This window comes from Galeopterus variegatus, unplaced genomic scaffold (genome assembly GCF_000696425.1).
Source record: "Galeopterus variegatus unplaced genomic scaffold, G_variegatus-3.0.2 Scaffold1239, whole genome shotgun sequence".
Lineage (NCBI taxonomy): Eukaryota > Metazoa > Chordata > Mammalia > Dermoptera > Cynocephalidae > Galeopterus > Galeopterus variegatus.
Window position 1 is genome coordinate 127,978 of NW_007727350.1, and position 10,603 is coordinate 138,580.

The 10,603-nt window shown below is 41.2% G+C and overlaps 1 protein-coding gene across 3 annotated transcripts in view; it reads left to right on the forward strand.

Moving 5' to 3' along the window:
* SDHAF2 (succinate dehydrogenase complex assembly factor 2) overlaps positions 1 to 9,685 on the forward strand; it is a 21,800-nt gene extending 12,115 nt beyond the window's left edge. For all 3 annotated transcript variants that reach the window (XM_008575793.1, XM_008575791.1, XM_008575792.1), the window contains exon 4: positions 9,334 to 9,685. In XM_008575793.1, the coding sequence (XP_008574015.1) occupies positions 9,334 to 9,464 (131 nt within the window). In that variant the 3' untranslated portion in view covers positions 9,465 to 9,685. The remainder of the gene's footprint in view (positions 1 to 9,333) is intronic.
* Positions 9,686 to 10,603: the final 918 nt, after the last annotated feature.

Consider the following 10,603-nt stretch of genomic DNA (forward strand, 5'->3'; position numbering starts at 1 on the left):
TTTCTTTTTTCTTTTTTTTTGTCCGCTTGTTTTATTTCAAACAGCCCATCTTCAAGTTCAGAGATTCTCTCTTCAACTTCAACAAGCCTGCTGGTTAAACTCTCTGTTCTGTTTTTTATTTCGCTGAATAAATTCTTCAGTTTGGCAAGTTCTGTTACATTTTCTTTCAGGGCATTGTTTTCCTTGTACATTTCTTCTTTCAGGTCCTGTATACTTTTCCTCGTTTCATCATGATGTCTAGCTGAGTTTTCTTGTATCTCCTTCAGTTTCCTTAGAATTATCACTCAAAATTCCTTGTCAGTCATTTCAAGGGCTTCTTGTTCTATAGGATCTAGAGCTTGAGAGTTATTACCCTTTGGTGGTGTACTTTCTTGATTTTTCATATTTCTGTTATCTTTTCTTTGATGTTTATTCATTGTGGCAGGGGGTTTCACAGTGCACAGGTATGATACTATTGTCTGACTAAGATGTTGCTGGAGTTGCCAATTTGGTATGGCTACCTTGGTGACTGCTCAGTTGGCCACTAGTGCCTGATGTGCGTGGTTCCCTCAGGTCTTGGGCCTCTTTATGGAGCCACCTCTCTGGTCAGCTTGGACTTGGCCAGGCTGCTGGGTCTCAGGGCAGTACCCCAGGGTCTCGGGGCAGTACCAAAGGGTGTGTGGTCTCTGCTGAGCTTCCACCTCCCATGCTGGATGTCTCCCTGTTCCGTGCGCACTGGGCCGGGCTGTTGGGATGCACGGAGGCACTGCAGAGCGTGTGGTCTCTGCGGAGCTTTCCCTTCCCCTGCTGGGTGTCTCCCTGCTCTGTGCGCGTTGGGCTGGGCTTGGGATGGAGCTGGGTGGCGGCAGTGAAGCCTACCTGCTGCTGGATCACGCGGCGGCGGCCCCCCCACAGGGTGTGTGGTCTCTGCAGAGCTTCTGCCTCCCCCGCTGGACATCTCCCCGCTCTGTATGCACTGAGCCGGGTTGCTGGACCGTGCGGCAGTGGTGTCGTCCCTGCGTGGTAGTGGTGTCGTCCCTGCAGAGTTCCCACCTCCCCTGCCAGATGTCACCCTGCTCCGTGCACACTAGGCCAGGCTGATGCACTGAGCCGGGTTGCTGGACCGTGCGGCAGTGGTGTCGTCCCTGCGTGGTAGTGGTGTCGTCCCTGCAGAGTTCCCACCTCCCCTGCCAGATGTCACCCTGCTCCGTGCACACTAGGCCAGGCTGGGAATGGAGCCAGGTGGCGGCGGTAAAGCCTATCTGCTGGATTGTGCGACAGTGGCCCCACAGGGCTTGTGGTCTCTGCGGAGCTTCTGCCTCCCCCGCTGGACGTCTCCCCATTCCATATGCAGTTGATGTTATGTTTTTATAGTTGTAAATTGGTTGATTTGTGGGAGAGAGTGACACTAGGGACCGTCTATTCTGCCATCTTGACTGGAAGTCCCGAATTTCATATAGTTTTCACATGTCATGAAATCTTCTGATTTCTTTTCTTTCCCACCATTTAAAAATCATTCTTAGTTCACAGGCCATACAAAAAGAGGCAGTAGGTAATAGTTCACCAACTTCTGTGCTAAGTGAAAGAGGCCAGACTCAAGAGTACATACTGTAGGAATCCATTCATGTGATATTCTGGAAAAGGCAAGGTGATAGGGACAGAAAACGAGTGATTACCAGGGACTAGGTGTGAAGAGAAGGGTTAATGTTTCACATTTGTACCAGAACTTGGTATTATCGGGGTTTTGTTTTTGTTTTTAGCCATTCTAAGAAGAGTGTAGTGGTATATCACTGTAGTTTTCATTGGCATGTCCCTCATGACTAAATATTGAGGATTTTTTCATGTGTTTATTTGCAGTTCTTACATCTTTGGTGAAATGTGTCTTCCGATCTGCCCCATTTTTAAAATTGTGTTATTTTCTTGTTGAATTTTCAGCGTTCTTAATTTATTCTAGATTTATTTATTTATTTATTTTATTTATTTTATTTTTTTTTTTAAAAAAGATGACCAGTAAGGGGATCTTAACCCTTGACTTGGTGTTGTCAGCACCACACTCTCCCAAGTGAGCAACGGGCCAGCCCCATCTCTTCTTTATCTTTTTTTTTTTTTCTTTTTGTCTTTTTTACTGACCGGTAACGGGATCGCAACCCTCAGTGTCGCGCCCGTACCGGGGACCAGCAACGGGATCGCAACCCTCGGTGTTGCGCCCGCACCGTGCTCAGCCAGTGAGCGGGAACCGGTCTCCACATGGGATCCAAACCCTCGGCGGGAACGCCGCCGTGCTCCCAAGTGGCGCACTCTCCATTGCGCCACCGGGCCGGCCCATTCTTTTTCTTAATATTGTCTTTTGAAGAGCAGTTTTTAATTTTGGTGAAATATAGTATATTGATTTTGTTTAGTGGATTGTGCTTTTATTATGGTGTCTAAGAACTCTGCTATATCGGAGATTCTCTCTATTTTCTTCTAGGAATTTTATAGTTTTTGGATTAGCTATTCAATTTCTACAAAAACAAAAACGTCTTGGATTTTGATCAGGGTTATGTTAAATCAATAGATTAATTTGGGAAGCTTCTTTTATAATCTTCCAATCTATGAACATGGTCTCTCTCTGTTTATTTAGGTATTCTTTGATTTCTTTTATCATCTATTGTTGCATAACAAATCACCCCAATCCACATTTATTATCTCTCAGTTTCTGTGGGTCTGGAATCCATCCAGGTATGTTATAGCTGGGCCGTCTGCTTCACTGTCTTTCACAAGGTTGCAATCAAGGAGTTTCATCTGGAGCCTTGGTTAATTAGGGAAGGATATGATTTCAAGTTCACTGTGGTGTTGGCAGAATTCAGGTTCTCTCAGGCTCTTCGACTGAGGGCCTCAGTTCCTTGCTGGTTGTTGCCCAGAGGCCACCCTTTGTCCCATGTCACAAGGACTTCTCCCACATGGCAGCTTGTGTCATCAAAGCAAGCTGAGAAGACAGTAGAGTGAATCTACTAGCAACATGGAAGCCACAATGTTTTGTAACCCTCTCACAGAAGGCTTTTTTTGCTGTCTTCTGTTGGTTAGAATCAAGTCATTAGGTCCAGCCCACACTCAAGGGGAGGGGATCATCCAAAGACGTGATATCAGGAGACAGAGATCATTAGGGGCCATCCTAGGGGCTACCACAGTCAGCATTTTATATTTTTCAGCATATTTTGCACGTTTTGTTGATTCATACCTACACATTTCATATATTTTGGTTCTATTACAAATGGTACTTAAAGATTTCAATTTCCAATTATTTATTGCTAGAATGTAGAAATAAAATTGGTTTTTATATATTGACTTTGTGTACTGTGGCCCTGCTAAACTCAGATCTAGGAGCTTTTTTGTAGATTCTTTGGGATTTTCTATGTTGACAATTGTGTCATCTGTGATTAGAGGTTTTTTCTTTTTTTCTTTCCAATCTATATGACTTTTATATCTTTTATCTGTTTTATTGCACTGTCCAGGACCTTTGGCATAATGTTGAATAGCAGTGATGAGAGTAGGCATCCTTGCCTTGTTCCCAGTGTTAGAAGGAAAGTATTCAGTCCTTCACCATGAAGTGTAATATTAGCTGTAGGTTAGTTGTAGATGCTCTTTATCAGACTGAGAAAATTTTCTTCTGTTCCTAGTATATTGAGTATGTAATATCATGAATAGATGTTGAATTTTGTCGAGGGTTTTTTGTGCATCTATCAAGAAGATTTCTTTAGTGACGTGATTTTTTTCCTCCTAAGTTTATTAATATGATGAGTTACTGATCTTCAGATCTTGAGCCAACTTTGCACCCAGGATAAACACCAAATGGTCTTGATACAAATTGCTGGATTTGATTTGCTAATACTTTGCGTCTATTTTCATGAAAGATTTTGGTGTGTAGTTTTCTTGTAATGTTGTCATCTGGTTTTGATCAGGCTAATGCTGGCTTCGTAAAATGAGTTGTAAAGTACTCTTTCCTCTTCTGTTTTCTAAGAATTTGTATAGAATTGTTATTATTTCTTCATTAAATGTTTGATAGAATTTGCTAGTAAAGTTATCTGGGCCTCGGGTTTTCTTTGTTGGAAGCTTTTAATTATAAAGTCAGATGTTGGGGGTTTTTTTGTTTTGTTTTGTTTTGGTGTCTGGCCAATACAGGGATCCAAACCTTTGACCGTGGTATTATCAGTATCACACTCCAACCAAGTGAGCTAACCAGGCAACCCCTCAAATGTTTTTTGATATCAAATAATTCAATTTATCTATTTTTTTCTAGGGTGAGATTTGCTAATTTGTGCCTTTAAATAAATTTGTCCATTTCACATAAGTTGTTGAATGTATGGACACAAAATTGTTTATGATGTTCCTTTTTTGTTTTAATGTTTGAAGAATTATAGTGATGTCCCTCTTTTATTTCTCATATTGGTAATTTGTGGGGTTTTTTGTTTTCCTTTTTTTCTTTTTAAAGCAAGTAAGGCTTTACTAACAGAGGAGATAGACATATGCATAAGTGAGGTAGCTATAGGGAAGCCAGCTCCAGGGTTTTTTCTTGGTCAGTCTGGCTAGAAGTTTATCAATGTTATTTATCTTTTCAAAGAACCAGATTTTTATTTCATCAATTTTTTTTCTTTTTACTTTTTTTAAAGATGACTGGTAAGGGGATCTCAACCCTTGGCTTGGTGTTGTCAGCACCACACTCAGCCAGTGAGCAAACCGGCCATCCCTATATAGGATCCGAACCCGTGGCCTTGGTGTTATCAGCACCGCACTCTACTGAGTGAGCCACGGGCCGGCCTCATCGATTTTTTTCTATCGTTTTTCTGTGTTCAGTTTCACTGATTTCTGCCTTATCTTCATTATTTCCTTTCTTCTGCTTGTCTTAGGCTTAATTTGCTCTTTTTGTAGTTTCTTAAAGTAGTAGCTGAGCTCATTGACTTGAGACCTTCTATTCCACTACAAGTATTTAATGCTACAAATTTCCCTCTGAACACTGCTTTAGCTTCATGTTTCAAAATTTGATGTATGGGGCCGGCCCGGTGGCGCACTGGATAAGTGCGCCGCTTGGGAAGTGCGGCGGCGCTCCCGCCCGAGGGTTTGGATCCCACATGCAGACCGGTTCCCGCTCACTGGCTGAGCGAGGCGCGGGAGCGGTGCCGAGGGTTGCGATCCCGTTGCCGGTCCCCGGTCCGGTGCGGGGGCAACACTGAGGGTTGCGATCCGTTGCCGGATACGGAAAAAGACAAAAAAGACAAAAAAAAAAAAAAAAAGATTAGCATATTTTACTATATGTAGGTTTTTCTTTTTTCAAGGGGGGATGGCTAAAAAAGATTTTCCTCATGACTTCTTTTTTGACCCATGAGTTTTTTAGAAGTATGTTGTTTAAGTTTCAAATATTTGGGGATTTTCCAGAATTTGTGGAAGTTTGTTTTATGGACTGAAATGTGGGTATCTTGATAAATATTCCATGTGCACTTGAACATAATGTGTGTTCTGCACTCGTGGATAAAGTGTTCTTAAGTGTCAGCTAGGTCAAGTTGGTTGATACTGTTCTTCATGTTTTCTGTATTCTGACTGACTTGCTGAATACCTATTCTATCAGTTACTAAGAGGGGAGTGTTGAAATCTCCCAACTATAATTGTGGATTCATCTGTTATTCCTTTCACTTCTCTGTTTTTGCATCATATATTTTTAAAGCTCTGTTTTTATTTGAAGACACATTTAGAATTATATCTTCTCAATGTATTGATTCCTTTATCATTATAGTGTCTGTTCTAAACACTCCAGCTTTGTTTGTTTGTTTTTTGTTTTGGAAGCTGGCTTGCACAGGAATCTGAACCCTTGACCTTGATGTTATCAGCACCATGCTCTAACCAATTGTATTCCAGACAGGAATAAAGAACAGCTGATTTCAGATTATGAGATCTGGGCACGGTTCTGAACATAAAACTATGAGCTAATAAACGGGCCTTGGTTTAAAAGTTAAGTTTGTGATAATTTGTTATGTAGCAATGGGAAACTAATACAGAAAAAATACATACCATGCAAACACTAATCAAAAGAAAGCTGGTGTTCTGTATTCCTGACTGGAGACTCTAGGAAGCAATCCACTTTCAAGCTTATTTTGGTTGTTAGGAAAATTAATTTCCTTACAGTTGTAGGACTGAGATCCCCAATGTCTTGCTAGCTGTCAGTCTCTTTCAGCTCCTAGATGTCCTTGCCACATGGCCCCCTCCATCTCAGCAATGAAGATCCTCCCTCACATGGAATCCCTCTCATACATTACATCTCTCTGACTTCTCCTTCTGCCACCAGTTGGAGAAAGCTCTGCTTTTAAGGAGCTCATGTAATTAGGTCAGATCCACCTGGATAATCCCCCAACTAAGGTCAGCTGTGCCATATACCCTAATGGTGGAATAAAAAAAAAAAATCATCATATTCACAGTCCTGGGGATTATGCAGGGCATATATGCCAGGGGAGTGGGGAATGGTAGGGGCCATTCTAGAAGTCTGTCTAACTCACCGTTCTTTTATTTTTAACTTACCTTTGTCTTTATATTTAAATTGATTTTCCTACAGACAGCATATATAGTCTTCCTTTTTTTACCTGATCTAATTATCTTGTCATTGTTATGTTTAGACCATTTACATTTACTGAATTATCAATGTGTTTGAATTTAAATCTGCCATCTTTTAAGTTGTTTCCTATTTCTTTCATATATTCTTTGTTCCTTCCCCCCTCTAATTCTGTGTCTTTTTATTGAGCAATTTTTATTATTTCATTTTATGTCTACTTTTGGCTTATTATTTATATCTCTCTTTATAATTTTTTAAGGATTATCCTAGGGTTTACAGTACACATCTTTAATTAATCGCAGTCTACCTTCAAGAAATATACAGCTTCCTGTGTAATGTAAGAAGTTTAGTGCATGTCTGCTATTATGATTCCTCTCAGCTTTGGCTTTTCATTTTGGAATGATATTTTCACTGGATATAGAATTCTAGGTTCACAGTTTTTGTTTTTTTTTCTTTCAGCACTTTACTTGGGCATACTTCTATTGCTAGGCTGTTAGTGTGTGGGATTGAGTCAATCTAGGCAGAAGTTGAGCTGATTTGGTTTGGTTATCTTCAGTGCAGTACCAGCTTCAAATTTCTCTCTATTACCATGTGCTGTTTTCTGGTTTGCATAGTTTCTGACAAGAAGTCTGTTATATATTTGTTCCTTTGTATGTAATGTATCAATCCAGAATGTATCTTCATTCTGAATGTTTTCAGTATTTTATCTTTGGTTTCTAGCAGTTTGAATATGATGTGTCTAGTTGTTTGTTTTGGTATTCATCCTGATTGGGGTTCTCTGGGCATGTTGGATCTGTGTTTTTATATCTTTCATTATTGTTGGAAAATTCTCAGCCATTATCTCTTCAGATATTCCTTCTGTTTGTTCTCTTGCTCTTTTGGGATTCCAGTTACACTTATGTTAGACTATTTAATATTTTCCCACAGCTTTTAAATTCTCTGTTTTTTTTCCACTCTTTTTTCTCTTTGCATATCAGTTTGGGTAATTTGTAGTGGGTAGCATTTATTGATCTATCTTCTACCAATTCTTTCCTTGATTATGTCAAATCTCATCATGAGCCTGTTGAAATCATTCTGCATATCTGCTACTATATTTTCTTTCTAGCATTTCCATTAGACTTTTACAGTTTTTGCCTCCCTATTTGAATTTATCATCTGTTCATACATTTTTGTCAGCTTTTTCCACTAGAACCTTTCATATTTGTTATAGTTATTTTAAATTCCCCATCTGATCATTCTAACATCTGGGTCATCCCTGAGTCTGTTTCTGTTGATTGCTTTGCCCCTTGACAGTGTGGGTTTTTTTCATTGTCTGTGTATCCCATAATTTCTTTTCTTTTTTTTTTTTTTTTTTGGTGGCTGGCCAGTATGAGCATCTGAACCCTTGACTTTAGTGTTAACAACACCACACACTAACCAACTGAGCTAACTGGCTGGCCCTCTTTTATCTCATTTTGGTCATCACACAAAAAAAACCTCTCACTGGATGCCAGGCCCTGAGCTAAGTGAGGGGGAATCTGACTTGGTTTCGAGGACATTGCCTAAATTTTGCCAGTGAGAGGCTTTGCTTATAATTGGCATCTTAAGCAAGTGTCTCAAGGGTAGAAAGAAAGGTTGGAGGTGAGCCGCATACTGCCAGACTCCCTGCCACCAAACTGAGGCAGGCATTCTCATTGCTTTGCACTCAGTGCCTTTGTTGCCTGTCCACTTAAATCTGGTTCTCCAGGTTCATGTGAGTTCTGTATGCCTCTAATATCCTTCCAATAAATTCCTTATTCTTAAGTTTACTAGTTATTAGTTTCTGTCACTTACAAAGAACTCTAAGTGATAGAGAAAATAGAGCTTCTGTTCCAGGAAATTTATAGATTAGAAGGGCAAGGAAACATAATACCTGGAAAACAGCTGTAGTGTCCAATGCAAAGCAAAATAGTACAGCCAAAATTGTGCAGGCCAGGGGTCAGCAAACTTGTTCATAAAGGACCATATAGTAGGGCTGGCCCGTGGCTCACTTGGGAGAATGTGTTGCTGATAACACCAAGGCCACAGGTTTGGATCCCTATATAGGGATGGCCGGTTCGCTCACTTGGAAGAGCGTGGTGCTGACAATACCAAGTCAAGGGTTAAGATCCCCTTACCAGTCATCTTTATTTTTTAAAAAAAAAAAAAAAAAAGACCATAGGGCCGGCCTGTGGCTCACTCGGGAGAGTGTGGTGCTGACAACACCAGGGCCACGGGTTCAGATCCTATATAGGGATGGCTGGTTAGCTCACTGGCTGAGCGTGGTGCTGACAACACCAAGCCAAGGGTTAAGATCCCTTTACCGGTCATCTTTTTAAAAAATTAAATAAATAAATAAAATAAATAAATGAAAAGACCATGTAGTAAGTATTTTAGTCTTGTGGCCATACAGTCTCTGCCGCAACTACCCAACTCTGCTATTGTAACACAAAAGCAGCCCTGGAAAATATGTAAACAAATGGGAACAGCTGTTTCTTTAAACTATTTACAAATATAGACTGACAGAGTTTGCCAACCCCTGGTATAAGCTAACATCATGTATGAGTTTACTTCAAAAAGTTTATGGAAACATTCGTATTATCTTTTAATTGTTTTTCCATGAACTTTTTGAAGTCCCCTCATATCTTTAGAGGAACAGTGGAGATGATCTATATATCCATCTGTGGTTCTTGGCCAAAGCCAAGGTTTCAAATTTTAAGATACGTATGCCTGAACGTTGACTGACTATGGCATAATTCTTTCTGTCCACTTTTCTCTTACAGGAGCAAAACCAGCCCCAGAAATATTTGAAAATGAAGTCATGGCACTGCTGAGAGACTTTGCTAAAAACAAAAACAAAGAGCAGAGACTGCGTGCCCCAGATCTTGAATACCTCTTTGAAAAGCCACGTTGAGCTGTGCACCACTACCTGGCATGGGGGGCTCAGTCTGTGGATGGAAACTGTTTATGATGGACACTAGCCTTAATTTCCTGCTGCTTCTGAGACACTCAAATCGCTCCCCCTTCCCCCCCCCCACAGACTGTTGGTCCTGCCTCAAGGAATGGACATACGTCTCTCCCAGGACACACATACTCTAACACTTTTTTGTTCAGTTCTGATTCTCCAAAGTGGATCATCAGTGTTGCCGGCACTTGGGCTTGACTGCTTTGTCTGGCTGCCGTCTCCGGAGGCAGGTCTGCCACAAGAGGGCAGTGTAGGGGAAGCGATCATGCTTCAACCCCAAGTGTGCTCAAAGAAAAGAGGCAGCCAGCTGCCCTCCCTCCCTCCATCTCCACCCCCAGAGGCCCTGGGCTTTGTGGAAGTGAAATTCCCCCTTCCAAACTGGTATGGTCCTTTCTGCCAAGGGAAGCTGATCCCAGCCCCCTGATCTGAATTTGTCAAAGGCACAGAAGGCAGAATGAGGGCAGCTAGCAGGAATGGCGTGGGCATGCTGCTTAAGAGTCAACATCCTCCTCGTCAGATTTTCTTTAAAATGTGCACTTTGTAAGTTGAAAGTTAATTGAATATTAAAGAATATTGAAAAAGGAAAATTTACAGTTCCCCAGACCTCACAATTATTTTGTCTATTGTCATATAACCCATAGTTGTATGTTTATAGATTTTTTAGTGTTACAATCATAGGTTTTATTTTCATGCAGCGCTATAGCAAACTTTTTCCCTCATTTCAATCATTGTAGTTAACTAAATAATAATACATAAGAAAGAATATGTTAGAATGAATTAGTATTTAGCACTAGGGCCAGGAGAGTTCTGCATTGATAAGGGGTGGTCTCCTCGGAGGGGTTTTGCCCTCAGAGCTGTAATTCATTAAGAACAGCCAGTCACCCAGACTGGGCTGGGAGCATCTAGAGGTGTTGACTAGAAGAAGCCTGGCCAGAATTGATGAGCAGGTGGTTGGTGATCACCAGAGCTGTGCACAGGGAAGAAGTACACGTTTCTAGCTTTGTTGAGCTCCAGGGTTCCTGCAGAACCTCCTCATGTGTCCTGCCTGCCCTTCAGTGTCCCTGGCTAAGGAGGGAAGGGAAGGGAAC